At 52.8% G+C, this 15,572-nt stretch overlaps 1 protein-coding gene across 2 annotated transcripts in view; it reads right to left on the bottom strand.

The window, feature by feature from the left end:
- Positions 1 to 11,080: 11,080 nt before the first annotated feature.
- TNKS1BP1 (tankyrase 1 binding protein 1) overlaps positions 11,081 to 15,572 on the bottom strand; it is a 24,206-nt gene continuing 19,714 nt past the window's right edge. For both annotated transcript variants that reach the window (XM_025878862.2, XM_073904596.1), the window contains exons 7-12: positions 13,852 to 14,218; positions 13,459 to 13,609; positions 13,210 to 13,346; positions 12,284 to 12,441; positions 12,018 to 12,090; positions 11,081 to 11,514 (exon numbers count right to left, since the gene is read on the bottom strand). In XM_025878862.2, coding sequence (XP_025734647.2) covers positions 12,030 to 12,090; positions 12,284 to 12,441; positions 13,210 to 13,346; positions 13,459 to 13,609; positions 13,852 to 14,218 — 874 coding nt within the window. In that variant the 3' untranslated portion in view covers positions 11,081 to 11,514; positions 12,018 to 12,029. The remainder of the gene's footprint in view (positions 11,515 to 12,017; positions 12,091 to 12,283; positions 12,442 to 13,209; positions 13,347 to 13,458; positions 13,610 to 13,851; positions 14,219 to 15,572) is intronic.

Genomic DNA, 15,572 nt, shown 5'->3' with positions numbered 1-15,572 from the left:
TGTTGCAAATGGCAAGATGTCCTTCGTTTATATGGCTGAGTAATATTCCTGTGTGTGTGTGTGTGTGTGTGTGTGTGTGTGTGTGTACACACCACATCTATACCACATCTTTATCCACTCATCTTTCCATGGACACTTGGGCTGCTTCCAGAGTTTGGCTATTGTAAATAATGCAATAAACATCGGGGTGCATGTATGCCTTTGAATTAGTATTTTTGTATCCTGTTGAGATGCTCAAAAAATGTTGAGCATCTTTTCTTATGTCTGTTGGCCATCTGGATGCCTTCTTTGGAGAAATGTCTGTTCATGTCTTCTGCCCATTTTTTAATTGGATTATTTGGTTTTTGGATGTTGAGTTGTATCAGTTCTTTATATATTTTGGATACTAACCTTTTATGGGATATGTCATTTGCAAATGTCTTCTGCGATTCAGTAGGTTGCCTTTTAGTTGTGTTGATCGTTTCCTTCACTGTGCAGAAGCTCTTTGTTTTGATGTCCCAATAGTGTATTTTTGCATTTGTTTCCCTGGCCTCAGGAGACGTATCTAGAAAAATGTTTCTATGGCCAATGTCAGAGAAATGACTGCCTGTGCTGTCTTCTAAGATCTTTGTGGTTTCAGGTCTCACATTTAGGTCTTTAATCATTTTTGTGTGTGGCATAAGAAATGGTCATTTCATTCTTTCGTATGTAGCTGTCCAGGTTTCCCAACACTGTTTGTTGAAGAGACCAAGAATGATTACACACTTTCCTCACACATACCGGAGACTGTACTCACAGATATTTTATACGCTCCCCGTTTCAGGAGGCTCTGATAGGGAGGCAAAGATGTGTAGGAGGAATCATACCCTTACAAAAGATACCTTTTCCGTTGGGGGGATGGAGGAGGCAGAGAATTAGTTGACAAGCGCCCTAAAACAGATCAGAGCAGGTCGGAAGAAAGGATCAAGCATAAGGTCATGGCAGGGCTGGGGAGCAGGGTGGGCTCAGGAAAGCAGATTCTCTTGCCAGGTCCCAACCAGGCTTAACTCTGCCTTCCCAGGTCCAGCTGCTTCTCGCCCCATGTTCTAGTTATTGTTGGGGGAACAAATTATCCCAAAACTTAGCACCTTGCAACAGCCATTTTATTAGGCAGCTGTATTTCATGGGTCAGAGATTTGGACAGGGCACAGGGTGGACGTGTGACCAGAGGGATGACGTGTCTCTACTCCATGATGTCTGAGGCCTCAACTGGATAGATGTGGAGGCAGGGCATGATTTGACAGCTGGAGGCTGGAATCTTCTAGCACCCATTCCCTTGCATGTGAGGTGCCTTGCCTGGGTAGACTCAAGATGGACTAACAACAGGGTGCGTATGTGTGGCCTCCCCATGCGTCTTGGCGTCCTTGGAACATGGCAGCCTCAGGGTAGGAAGCAGTCTTCCAAGGTGGCCCAGTGCTTCAAGGACCAGTGTTCTAGCACATCGGGCAGAAGCTGCATCACCGTTTATGCCTCAGCCTGGGAAGTCCAAAGCATCCTCCCCACACTCACTGTTGATCAAGACAGTCACAAGCCCACCCAGATGAATGGGCAGATGTCCTGACAGGAGGAATGTCAAGAAATTTGGGGGTCATGTTTCAGGGAAGAGGCAAGCTCAGGAGTATACGTGGAACAGACTCTTTGAGGAGGATCTTCCTTGTTTCCAGCAGAATCCAGTGGGAGAGCCTCTCAGATATAAGAGCGAACAAAAGAAGCCAGACACAAAAGAGTGCATACCAGGACCTGAATAGACATTTCTCCAGAGATGACATCCTGATGGCCAACAGACACAATGGAATGCTCAACATCTCTCATCATCAGGGATGTGCAAATCAAAACTATAATGAGGTGTCACCTCACACCTGTCAGAATGGTTAGGATGAAAAACACAAGAAACAACAAGTGTTGATGAGGATGTGGAAAAAGGGGAACGCTCTTGCACTGTTGCTGGGGATGCAAACTGGTGCAGCCACTCTAGAAAATAGCATGGACTTTTCTCAAAAAATTAAAAACTGAACTACTGGGGTACCTGGATGGTTCAGTTGGTTAAATGTCTGACTCCTGATTTCGGCTCAGATCATAATCTCAGGGCTGTGAGATCGAGTCCCATGTCGGGCTCCACGCTCAGCATGGAGTCTGCTTGAGATTCTTTCTCTCCCTCTCTCTCTGCCCCTCCCCTTGCTCACGTACTCTCTCCCTAAATAAATAAAATCTTTAAAGAAAACAAAAAGAATTACCATACGATCTAGTAATTCCACTTCTGCATATTTACCTGAAGAAAACAAAAACAGTAATCTGAAAAGACAGATGCACCACTATGTTTATAGCAGCATTATTCACAATAGCCAAAATATGGAAGCAACTCAAGAATGAATAAAGAAGATGTGGTCTAGGGGTGCCTGGCTGGCTCAGTCGGTAGAGCATGCTACTCTTGATCTCAAAGTTATGAGTTTAAGCCCCACACTGGACACCAAGCTTACTTAAAAAAAAAAAGAAAGAAAGAAAGAAAAAAAATACGGTGTACATACATATACAGTGGAATACGACCCAGCCACAAAAAAGAATGAAACCTTGCCATTCACAACAACAAAGATGGATCTAGAGAGTATTATGCTAAGTGAAATAAGTCAGACAGAGAAAGACAAATACCATATGATTTCACCTATACATGGAATCTGAAAAAACAAATGAACAAAACAACAACAACAACAAAAGAGAAACAGACTCATAATATTGAGAACAAATTAGTGGTTACCAGAGGGAGGGAGGGTGGGTGATAGGTGAAGGGGGAAGGGGTTAAGACGTACAAACTTCCAATTATAAAATAAAGAAGTCACGGGGATGAAAAATACAGCATAAGAAATATAGTCAGTAATATGGTAATACCTTTTGTGTGGTGACAGATGGTGACTACAGTTATCATGGTGAACATTTCCTACTGTATATAATTGTTGAATCCCTATATGCTGTACCCCTGAAACTAATATGTCATACTGCAATTTAACATTTTTTTAAGAAGGGTGCATACTGTATGATTCTGTGTATGCGACATTCAAGGACAAAACTAATTCATGGTCAGAAGAGTGGTTGTCTGGGGGTGGGGTGCAAAGGGGTACAAGGAAGGGAGACTTCTGAGCTCTGGTATGTTCTATATCTTGATCTGAGTGGTGGTTACACAAATATATTCATACCTGGAAAACCATCAAGCTCTACACTTAGAATTCATGCACCCAACACACGAGGTCAATAAAGGATTTTGAGAAGAATTATGCAGCAGGAGCACTCGCCCTCCATCCCTGCTGCCACCAGCTTTATGCGTCCTAGAAGAGTAGTTTCCCAGGCCTCCCCGTCCTGGCTGGTGGGTGGAGCAGGGAGGCTCTCCCCAGGGGCCCGTGGGTTCCACCCCCTGCTCTCGCCCTTCTGCCCCTACTTCCTTCTCAGTTTCTGGATCCTGAAGTCAATGCTGTAAGGGCCAGGCCCTTAGGGAGTTTATTCCACCCCACCTCCCGTTTTGTGGCGGAGGAAAGCAGGAGGCAGAAGGAAAGGCAGACAGCCTAGGACCACAGACCTCCTAGCCTCCCAGCCCAGGGTGGCCTCACCCCCGACGCAGAACTCCGCTTCCTCCGCTCCCGGGCAAGCTGAGCTCTCTGTGATCCATCAGACTCAGATTAGTGAGATCTTTGTACAGTCCTGCCCACCCAGATGGGAGTTTCTGGAAAGCAGAAAGGTTCACTACTAGATGTGATGCTGGGACCCACCCAGCTGGGCGGGGCTCCCACGGGGCATGGCAGACAAGCCCCTGCTGGCCCCTCCTCGGGGCACACCCCATGACCAGCCCTGAGGGCTGTAGGCCTGAGCAAATCTCACCACTCCCAGAACTTCCAGTGCTTTGGGGACCGGAAGATGAGATGCTTTCTCTTTCCAGCGGGCCTCCGAGGAGGCCAGAGCAGGTGCCAACGACTTTAAGTAGTGATACAAAAGGCTCAACCCAGACAGTCAAGGCCTTTCCTGATCTGACTCAGCCCATCCCCAGCCCACCCTCCCACCCAGGCCCATTTCTGCATGTTCCGCAGTCAAATCCTGTTACCAGCTGAATTGTGTTCCCTGCCCAAATTCATTATGTTGACGTCCTCACCTCTATACCTCAAATACAAATACCTATACTTGGAGATAGGGTCTTTAAAGAGGTAATTAAGTTAAAATGAGGTCCTATGGATGGGCCCTAATCCAATAAGACTGGTGTCTTTATAAAGAAGAGTTTATGACACAGACTCTCAGAGAGGGAAGACCACGTGAAGACATGGGGAGATGGCAGGACTGTCTGCAAGCCAAGGACAGAGGCCTCGGAGGAAAACCACCTGCCAGTGCCTTGATCTCAGGGTTCCAGCCCCCAGAACAGCGAGACGTAGTTTAAGCCACCGGGTCTGTCCTATTTTGTAACCGCACCTGAGCCGACCAAGACAACACTCACCATGGAGAGTATCACGTGTTGACACCGGCCTTTGCCCAGGCTGACTCCACCCCCACCCGGGGTGCAGTTCCTTCCCTCTTCCTCCCACGCTCTGACAAACCCCACCTTCCAGGCCTAGCTAACTGCTCAGTGCGGCTCCCTTCAAGATCCCCCGAGTCAGCAAACTGCTCAGCACGGTCCAGCTCTGTCCACATGTCACCATTATAATCTCTATGACACCACACTTGGGGTTATTGCCAGATGTTTATCCCGAGACAGAGGCTGTACCTGCCTTATCTCCACGTGCCCAGTGTGAATAACAGATGGCCCGATAAAACGTCTGTTGGATGGAACTGAATCGAGGAGTTTGCTGAGGGCCTTAGCACAGCTCCGGCAGGGTCTCCGGCCCTCGGTCCCCATGACTTCCCCTTCTGTGCCTCTGCCCTGCTCCTTGAACAAGCTCTAAGAAAGGCTTTAAGGTCAGAAGAAATTAGCACTCCCTTAGAGATCTTCACTCTAAAACAAACGCCCGGGGGCGGGGCTGGGGGGTGGGGAAGCAAAGCTTAATCCCCAGATACCCGGTGGTTAGTGATGAAGATACCGGCTATCGGGGGCCGCAAATTGCAGACTTTAGGGGAGAGAAGTCCTTTCCCACCTTCCAAGCACCCCAAAGCTTGAGTCTATGGTTCCTTCTCATGCTGGGTAAGACCAGCCCTAACCTGTATATGAATCTGAAGGAGAGTGAGTGAGTGTGTGTGTGTGTGTGTGTGTGTATGTGTATGTGTGTATGAGAGAGAGAGAGAGAGAGAGAGAGAGAGAGAGAGAGAGAGATGGGGGGGGGGGATGGTTATGTGTGGATCCTGGGGTGGAAAAGACCCCAAACTCCCATGCGTGGTAAAGCAGGGATAGAGGCTTCTAGTAATCTGGAGAGAACAGTGTCTGAAGCTCAGCTGGGCCTGGGGCTTGACGTCTTTGCTGATTCAGTGAGCCAAACATTTCGATGAGAGAACCCAGCAGAGCCGCTGACCCTTGCTGGGTCCCCGTCATCCACGGGGTGCTGCCCTTCTCCTGATGTGTGTCTGGACCTAGTGCTGAGCCCGGAACACAGAAGGAATCCTGTTTGGGGCCAGACTGGCAGGGGTTAACAAAGAAAGGCAGGTTGCTTCTTGAGAACAAAGGGCTGGGTTAATAGATCTGCAGTTGCAGCCATTGATCCATGAGGGCAAAGGCTCCACAGGCGGGCGCTGCCAGCCAGTGTCTCTGAAACCTCTCTCGAAGAGCAATTCAGGAAAGCCAGGCTGAGGCTTGAAAGGCCCTGTGTTATGTCTGTCCTGGGGCCAACATCCTCAGAGCCCAGGGCTCCCTTTCCCCACCCAGAGGACTCCTGGGGATCAGACTCACACTTGGCAGAGCTGGAAGGAACCCCAGGCATCCTGCACCTCGGTTCTTAATCTGGGGTCCGTGGTTAACAATTCAGCCATCTGTGAACTTGAACTGAGGGGGACAGTGTTCACACGCCTGTAACTGAAACTTAGCATTTTTTTCCTATCGTGAACAGAAGCGTCAAACCGCAGTAGAATCCGGAGTACCTAAGGCTTTGTCACTAAGAATAATGACAGGTTTTTTCATACCTCGTGAGTCACTGCAGTATTCTCAAAATATTGTTAATATTACCTCAAAATTGTAGTAGTGATTGGACCTACCACCAGATCTTGTTTTATGTTACTAAATAAACACATATACCACAGATTTGTTTTTTAATATTTTGATAGCTTTATTTCAGTATAATTAGTTTCCTTTGTGATCCTGTATATTTTATTTTACTGGCCTACCAGAAGGGTCCATGGCACAAAAAGGGCTAAGAACTCCTACTCTGGTTCGACACCCACTATAGATGGGAAACAGAGGCCCAGAGCAGGCAATGCTTTTCCTGGATGGATGGATGGATGGATGGACGGACAAATGAAAAAAAATACCATAGTAATAACAATAATGATAACCCTCCCTGCTTATCCTGAGCCAAGCATGTTTTTAAAGTAATTTAAGCTTCAGGGCACCTGGTGGCCCTGTCGGTTGGGCGTCTGACTCTTGATTTCGGCTCAGGTCATGATCTCAGGAGCTTAAGATTCTCTCTTTCCCTCTGCCTCTACCACTCCCCACTGCTCATGCACTCACTCACACTCTCTCTCTCTCAAAAATAAATAAATCTTAAAAAAAAAAAAAATTAAGCCTCACAATAGCCCCATCTGGAAGATGTCATGTCCCCATTGCACAGATTGGAGAACTGAGGCATAAAGATGTGAAGTGACTTACCCAAGGCCACACCGCTAGTGAATGGAAGAGCCACGGTTGGAACCCGTGAGCCCGCACTCTGAACCTCCCTGCTCTGTGGCTAACGAGGCCAGGTAAGCATGGTTTGGCGCTGAGCTCTGGAGTCACAGACCAAGGTCTCGATTCCAGCTCTACCACTTGCAAAGCTGTGTGACTCTGGGCAACTTCTGCAAATCAAAGTTTTCTCATCTGTAACATGAAGACAGTAACATCACCTCCGTCACTGGGTCATCCGTGGATTCACAAGGCATGGAACACACTTCACACAGGGCCTGGCGCATAGTAAGTACTCAACAGTTCGGTTTTCATGGACGAAACTAAGGCACAGACACATTTAAAAAGGTAATTGGTGCTTCCCTGCTAAGAGCTCCAGAAATCATGAAAATAAAAGGGTCAAGGCTGGAACCCAGATCCCAACTTCTGGCAAGATCCTTAGCGGTCAGGAGTTAACAAGCGCCCATTGGGACTTTGCTTTTGCTTTGGGGGTGAGGGGAAACGTTGAGACTGCAAGCATATCTGTGAATATGCCAGAGCTAGGGTCTTCCTTGCAAAGAGTACAGCATAGAAGGGGGACAGAATAACTTGACAGCAGAGAATCCTGACAGACACTGCCTCGGCCAGCCCGGCATGGTTAAAATGAATAAATGATAGGGGTGCCTGGGTGGCTCAGTTGGTGGAGCGTCCGACTCTTGATTTCTGCTCAGGTGATGGGGTCGGGCCCCACGGCGGGCTCCGCGCTCAACAGGGAGCTTCTCTCTCTCTCTCCCCCTCTCTCTGCTCCTCCCCCTGCTCACTCTCTAATATAAATGGATAAATCTGTTTTAAAAAATGAACAAATGATAGGTCATACTAAGAGCCTGTACTTTCGATAGAATGAAAATGGCACTTTACTTCTACCTCCCGGAAACCTATAATCCCTTTCTAATCACAGGAAAAACATCAGACACTCTCACACTGAAGGACATGCTACAAACTACCAGACCAGGATTCCTCCACACCGTCAAGGTCACCAAACACAAGAAAGGTCTGAGAAATGGTCCCAGGCTAGGGGAGCCTAAGGAGACGTGACTACTAAATGTAATGGGGGTGTCCGGGATGGGATCCTGGAACAGAAAAGGGGAGGCGAGGCAAAAACTAAGGACTGTGAATAAAGTGTGGACTTGAATAAATAACAATGCATCAATATTGCTCCATTAGTTGTAACAAATGTGTACCTTACAAATGTAAACTATTAGGGCAAATTGGGTGTGGGTTTAGAGGAACTCTCTGTACTATTTTGGCAACATGTCTGTAAATCAAAATCTATCCTGGGCGCCTGGGTGGCTCAGTTGGTTAAGCGACTGCCTTCGGCTCAGGTCATGATCCTGGAGTCCCGGGATCGAGTCCCGCATCGGGCTCCCTGCTCAGCGGGGAGTCTGCTTCTCCCTCTGACCCTCTTCCCTCTCGTGCTCTCTATCTCTCATTCTCTCTCTCAAATAAATAAATAAAATCTTTAAAAAAAAAAATCTACCCTAAAATAAAAAGTATTCTTTAAAAAAAAATGTTGGCGGCATATCTGGGCGACGATGTTACAGGAGGATTTCTGAATCTTACTTCTCTGTGTTTTCTAGGTGGTCCACCATGAATGTTCTGCTTTTGCCATCAGAAGAAAATTCAATAAACTTTGTTTCAAAAAAATGAATGAACGGGTATTTGGCCCTTTGGAGACAAGAGCGCTATATAAATAAAAGTATAATTAGAGTCGTTTCTCTGGCAGCGATTAAAACCCACTTTATCACTGTGCGCCCAGGAGGCTCGAGCCACAAGGGCCTGGCTCGCTCCCCAGGGCAGGGTGGTGTGCCTCTGAGCCCTGCCAGCCCTTTTCCTGTCTGTGATCAATCAGCACTTGCTGGGAGAGGAAGGGGGGCGGGCAGCTGCTACAGAGGCCAAAGGGCTTGTCCCAGGTGAGCCGAAGCTTCTGGCTCAGTGAGACGCTACAGGCAGAGAGATCCTGTCCACCAGCTTCAGCCTGCTCTGGGCCATGAGCCGAGGAATGACTGCTCCATCAGAACTGGCCTGCCTCCAACGCTCTCAGGACAGGCAGTGACCACGACAGATGGCTGGATCACATTTGGGGTCAGGACACTGGAAGGAGGAAGAGCTAAGTGGGCAGCAACCCTTCAGAAGACTCCCCCCACCCAACACCCACCACTACCACCCAGGTCCCGAGGGCACCATGGGCAAAGGCCAGCTTGTTCTCAGGCTCTGCCCGACCTCGAACACCAAGTCCAGCTCCTAGATCACAGGGAATGTGGGACCACTCCCTGGGCTCCACTCCTGTTCAGTTCCCAAAGGCTTCCTCCATCATCTGGTATCTGATTCATATGTGGCCGGACTCATGGTGAGGGCCTCAGAAGCAAGGAATAGGAGAGAGATGGTGATGAGACATTCCTACTGGTAATGGGATTGGGACAAGGTTCTCCGAGAAGGGACAGCTCAGCTTTCTAACATCCAGGAAAAGGGTTGAAAAAGGCTTGATTCCTTTATAAGCACACTGACCTGTTGCCTTCAGCCCGAAAGGCTGCACATTTATTCTAGTGACTCTTCCAGAGCTCATTCAACTCTTCAGAAAATGCCTTCAGAGCCACCTTTGACCAAAATTGATCAGCTTCCTTGAATGCCCAGAGTATTCCCCAACGCAAGCCTCCAAGTGACTTTCGGCTGTTTCCAAAAATCCAAATCCAGGCAAAAGACCAACAACACCTGCCCCTCCAAGGCCACTCCCAAGAACCCCAGGCACAGCCCCGAGAAATGGCAGCACCACGAGAATGTTACTATCCCAGTTGTGGTATTTGTCACACACCTGCCTTTATGGTCAAAGCTTGAGTGGGTTGCCCTCTCTCCTGGGCTCCCAACAAAGGCCCTGAACCATTCCCCAGGCGGCGGGTGAGTGTGGGACACCCCCACCCACACCCCAGATCTGGCTCTGCCTTCCCTGGGAGCGGGACCATCTCTTCTTTCCCTCCCAGCAAAGCCCGGGCACCGGGACAGCCCAGGCTCCATTTGTCCCACTAATGAGTCTTAAGTGTTTGGCTTGGGCTCCTGCCAGTCCTACTCATACAAGGAAAAGAGAATGGGAGAGAACAGGACAAAGCTCACACCAGCACCACTCTGCTGGGCCCCGGGAGGGTTGGCACAGGGGTTGCCTGGCACTGACCCACCAGGGGTGCAGCCACGAGCTGACTTGGGACCCCCCACCTTTCTTTCCCCTCTACTTCAGGGGGCTTCTCAAAATGCAGATTCCTGGGCACAACTACTGGATCGGAAGCCTGGAGGTGGGCCCAGGAATGTACATGTCAGGAAGCACCCCAGGAAACTGTGATGCCTGGTGAAGGTTAAGAACCATTAGTCTAGGAGGTCCGTGATGGAAATTCCAGGCTGCTGTGTATATGTGCATTTTTCTAGGGAGTCCACAGCTTTGGTCAAATTCTCAAATTAGGTCAACAGCCCCCATACCCCCTAAAGTAACATAACATAATGTAACATAACGTAGTAACAAGCTAAGAAGCTCTGGCGAATGGGATGATTTCCAAATTCAGGTGTAGCTCTGACCTCAGCCACTCAGTTCAGGCTCCACAAGGCGAGGCCCACGGGGGCCTCTCTTCTCAACAAGCCTCAGAGAAAGTGGTTGGCTGGTCTGGGGAACCGGCCGAGGAGGATGCCAGGGCCCGGCGGACACTCCAGAATGCATGGGCTAAAAGGGCCCTTAGGGTTCACAGAAGCCGAACTCCCTGGCAAAAAGGGCTGACTCTTCACCAACACCCAGTGCTCTCTGGCCACCCAGCTAAACTACACTTCCCAATACAGCAGCCCCTGCAGTTGGCGGGGGCCAGGAGTTGAATTCTGGCCACTGGAAGAGTCTCCCGTCCTATGGTCCCTGTGGGAAGGGTCTCCCACTGGTCCTTGGGGGACTCCAAGGCCCCTGCCAATAGCCAAGCCACCACAGCGAAGAAGCTGAGATCTAAATGACTGCAAGGCGCAGAGCGTCCCCACCACCAGCGCACCCTGGACTGTGCCATGAATGGAAAATAACCCGTTGTGTGTTCGGTTACGGAGATTCGGGGGTGGTCGAATCAGCACACAGCCTGCTGTCACCAATACGCCCTCCTCGGGGACACTGAGCCCACGGGCGCAAGGGGGGTGAGTGTTCAGGGTCACGGCGAGCTGCTGGCGGGCCAGGATGGCCCAGCGATGGCCTTGCATGGGGGTTGGGGCACCTCAACCACACACCACAACCTGGGCAGCACCAATTCCCAAAAAACTTTATTGTTTCAAGTGGCAAAATGTTCTTGGTCTCTGTGGGGCACCTGGCAGGATGGAGGGAGGCCTGGGCTGGGGCTGGGGCAGGGCTCCGCCCATTACAAAAATCAAAGGCTTTTATAAAAATGCTATAAACTGGTATCAAAAGAAAACCCAAGGGAGGCTGGGGAAGGAAGCAGAGAGGGAGGTGTAAAGAGAGCGAGGGAGGAGGGACCAAAACCTTCAACCACTAATGCCTGAATCTGGTCAGGAGGGAAGGAAACAGGGGCTACAAAGTGCATAAATGTGCCTCCCCAGACGCTCCTCAGACGTGGAGGGGGACAGAGGCTGCAGCCTGGGGCCTGGAGGGGCTCCAGCCATCTCCTCGCCGGGGACCCCACAGGAATGGGCACCGCCTGAGACTGCCCAACGGGAAGGACCTGCCAGGGGGAGGGGAGGGAAGAGGTCAGGAGGGGGCACCGTGGGGGACACCACGGCGGCCAGAGGAGCCCCCTCAGCTTCAGCTTCCTCTCCCTGTGCCCAGCCCGGCTCCCCCAGCTGAGCCTAGTTGTGAGGAGGGTCCCAGCTGGGGCCCTTGAGCCTGGTAAGTGCCTCCAGGGGTCCCAGACCAGAAGGGCTGGCTGACCCCACTTGGGCCAGCCACGGGGCGGGGGGCGCATGGGCACCGTCCTTGAGCCCAGGGAGGAAGGCAGGACGGAAGCCCTCCTCCTCGTCCATCCCAGGCAACACCTCGTTCTGTTGGCAAAACCTAAGGGAGCCAAGGGGCCCACCAGGTCCTAGAGCTGGGCTCCACTGGCCTTCCTCAGAGAGAAAGGGGGAGAGAACGGCCCAGAAGAAGGTACAGGGCCTCCTGAACCCTCCAGGGCAGGCCCTACTCACCCCTGAGCCCCAGACAGAGCCCCAGCCGGGAACCCACTCTCACCTCAAGGACTTCTCAGACCTTCTTCTTCTTCAGCTTCAGGGCTTGTAGCCAGTTGGGCGATGATCCCTCTGACCTAGATGGCACAGGGAAAACGTCATAAGGCAAACCTTAGGAAAGGTGAACAAAGTGAGGAAGTGGTAGGGAGGGAAACCCGCCCTCCAACCGGAAGAGGGAGGCTGAGGCTTCACCGCAGCACCAGGAACTGGAGCGCCAACTTCACATAGTTAATTCAGGCCAACCCAGTGAGGCCAGTCGAGGTCACCTACCCTGAGGATTTCTCTGGCTTGGGAGGTAACGCAAGGGGCTTCCCCAGCCCCGGGACCTTGCAGGACTTGGAACGCTGCACGGCGGACTCCTTCTGGCTCAGCTTGCTCTCCGCAGGCTCCCCCTCCTCAGCTGAGCGGTTCCGGGGGCGCAGCTTGGCCTAGGAGATGAGCCCAAGTGCAGAGACACATCAGAGGAATAAGCAGGAGGATTCCCAGAGGGCAAGGCCTTCTCCCAAGGGTATGCTGTCCCCAGAATCAGGCACAGACCCCTCTGCAGTCCTTTTGCCCAGATGGATGGGAAGTCCCTTAAAGATAACCCTTCAAGAGCTGAGCCATGCCCTGAACAGAGTAGGTGCTCAAGAAGATCCTGCTACACTAAATTCAGACTAACTGGGCTGGACAAAGCCAGTGGTGACTTCCCAGCCCTGTGTCTTTGTTCGTTCTGTTCCCTCTGCCTGGAACACCTCCCCGTCATCACCCCACCCTCCAGAGCCAACTCCTACATATGCCTCAAAGCCAAGATCAAATACCTACGTGAGACCTTCCTCAATATACCCTCCCATCCCGTACCGTATGACCATTAGGAAATAATCCCCCCACACACTCTGAACAGGCCTAGCCCTTATCTGTACCTCCCCAGTGACACCTAAACACCTCCCCCTCTTCACCAGAGCTAATCAGAGACAGGGCTTGTGTCCCCAACCCACCCCCATGAAGTACTGGGACATGAACGCCTTGTTCTTCCTTCCATCCTACTTAGCACGCAGCATGGGCCAGCAGGGCCCTCAGTGGAGAGCAAAATGACAGGAGAGAAGGGCCCAGAGGACGGAGGGAGGGAGGGAGGGAGGGAGAGATGGACGGACAGAAGAAACGCTGGACATAAGGTGGCTAGTGGCTGAACGTGTGGTTGAAGGATCAGACGGTACCTTCAGGGCTGATGGACTCAGGCCAGGAAAGAGGTTGACTTTCAGCCCCTTGGTGCCCAAGGACATCCGTGTCCGGCGGTTCTGAGGCTCCTCCACCACCTCCTCGTCTGAAGATGGCACCCGAGAAGCTCGTGGCTCTGCAAGGGCCCAGAGTGGGGGCTCAGCACCGACAGCAAGCCCAGACCAGCCCTCCCCTGCACAGCCCGCAGGCAGCGACACGGATGTCACCCAACAATACAGGGGCCCTACCCGTAGAGTCCTGGAACAGGCGTGCGTCCGAGTCTGCTGCCTCTGATAGGCCCAGGGTGCCCCCGGGCCGAATGGCCGGGGCCCGGTGCCCTCGCTTGCGCCCCAAGTTGGCACGGCTCCGATACATGGCACTGTCAAGGATCTCGGTGTCCTGCTTGGGACAACGGCAACACCACTGCCATTGCTGTCCCATGGCCCTGCCCCATCCCCCAGGAGCCCTCAACAGCTCCAGCAGCCTAGAGTACCCTGTTCATAGGACTCACCCACTGCCCACTTCCTGCCCCCACCCCGGGCTGACACGGCTCAGGGTGGCCTGAAGGCCGAGGCTCCAGCTGCATCACCCACATGCCCCCCAACAGCCCAACCACTGCCCTGGGCTCACCCTGCACTGACCTCAATGAAGGAGAAGTCCTGACTGGGAGAGCAGGGAGGAGGGCCTTGGGAGGGCCGCCGAGGGGGCCGTGTCGGGCCCTCCTCGCCCTGCCCGACCCCTGAAGGGCTCCAGGTGCCGTCCACCTCTTCTGTCTGGCTGGCTTCACCATCCGGCTGTGGCCTCCAGGAAGGCAGAGGGTCCCCGCTAGGCTCCAGGGGCTTCCCCTGGTCAGTACCCGCTGTGGCTCCTTCCTCCTCCAACAGGCCACTGAGGCCCGAGGCTGCTGACCCCCCACAGACCGCTGCCCTGGAGTTGCTGGTGGCCAGCATCCCCTCCAGCAGGCCCTGGGAGCCAGAGGGCGGGGGGCGGGCCGGGCACCCACCAGGACTGCAAAGGAGACAGACCGGAGGACAGGGTCACCCATGAAGCCCCATCTCCCTCCCCCAAAGCCCACTCCACAGTATCTGTGCCCCCCACTTCCCCCACCCTTTTCCTCTCCCGCCTTTCCAGGCTTTCCCAGACTCCTTCCAGAAGGATGCGGTCAGGGCCTTATACAGCACAGCACAGAGGGGACAAGGTGGGCAGCCTGGCAGTTTCAAATCCCAGGTCCGCCACTTACTGAGGCTTTGGATGAGTCCCTCCACTACCAAGGCCTCTGGGTCCTCTAACTCCAGAGTCACTGGGGAATGAAATGGGAACCAAAGCGCAAAGCCCAGTGCCTGGCCCCTAGCGTGTACCCCATCACTGACAGCAACGGGCCCCTCCTAGGAGCACCTGCTTGGGATGAGTCAGGCACTGGCCCATCGGGTTGTACAACCTCTTCAGCCCTCAGCCCCCACATCATCCCTCCCTGTGCCCCAGTCTCACGGAACAGCCAGGGACTCCCAGAACACGCTGGGCCTTCGCAGACTGCAGTGCGTGTGTGGACGAGCTGTTCCCTCGCCTGGGAGGCTGCCCCCCACCCCTCTGCTCACTCTCCCTGCAGTTCAATTCCTCTTCTGAAGCTGGCCTGCTCCCCTCCCTCAGCCTCTGCCCCCCTCCGCAGCCCTGCACACCCTGGGTTCCCACCTGGACCAGCCCCTGCCTCAGAGCCCATCTGGGAGCAACTGAAGGGCAAAGATGGGCTCCTTTTGCTTTTGTGCCCCGAGCCCCTGGGCCAGCGGCCTGGCCAGGAGGAGCAGGACTAAGCAAATGTTTGCCCAGTGACTGAGAGGCTGGGTCACCTTGCACCTCAATACAGCCTCCGCATCTCCTGCCTGCCACTCCCTCAAAACACGACACAAACACGCACGCTCGCTAACTCACACACCTCGCACCGCGAGCCGGTGCGCTGGCCAGCTCCCCCTGAAATAGGGACACACCCTGCACACACTCACCACACACCTCCCTCAAGGCACATCTAGGACCCTGCCTCCATACGCACAGCCAAGCCACAGCCCAACACACACACACACGCACACACACACACACACGCACACACGCACGCACACGCGCGCACACACGCACACACACGCATGCACGCACGCGTGCGCGCGCGCACACACACAGGGCGGGGCCGTGCTGGAAGCCAGGCCTCAGAGAGTTGCCAAAGGGACTGGAAGGGGAGAGGAGTAGGGCAGGTGAGTCAGTAGCAGGCCGGAAGGAGGGAGGGCAAGAGAGAACATGTGTCAGTCTGTCCTTCCACAAGCTGCTGACAGATGGAAATTAAAGCGGTCTGGGGCACACGCACACACACGCACAC

Source organism: Callorhinus ursinus, unplaced genomic scaffold (assembly GCF_003265705.2).
Source record: "Callorhinus ursinus isolate GAN/ISIS: 27379988/994484 unplaced genomic scaffold, GSC_fseal_2.0 scaffold21, whole genome shotgun sequence".
NCBI classification, from domain to species: domain Eukaryota; kingdom Metazoa; phylum Chordata; class Mammalia; order Carnivora; family Otariidae; genus Callorhinus; species Callorhinus ursinus.
Note: the sequence above shows the minus strand (reverse complement) of the source record. Positions and strands in the feature narration are given on the sequence as shown.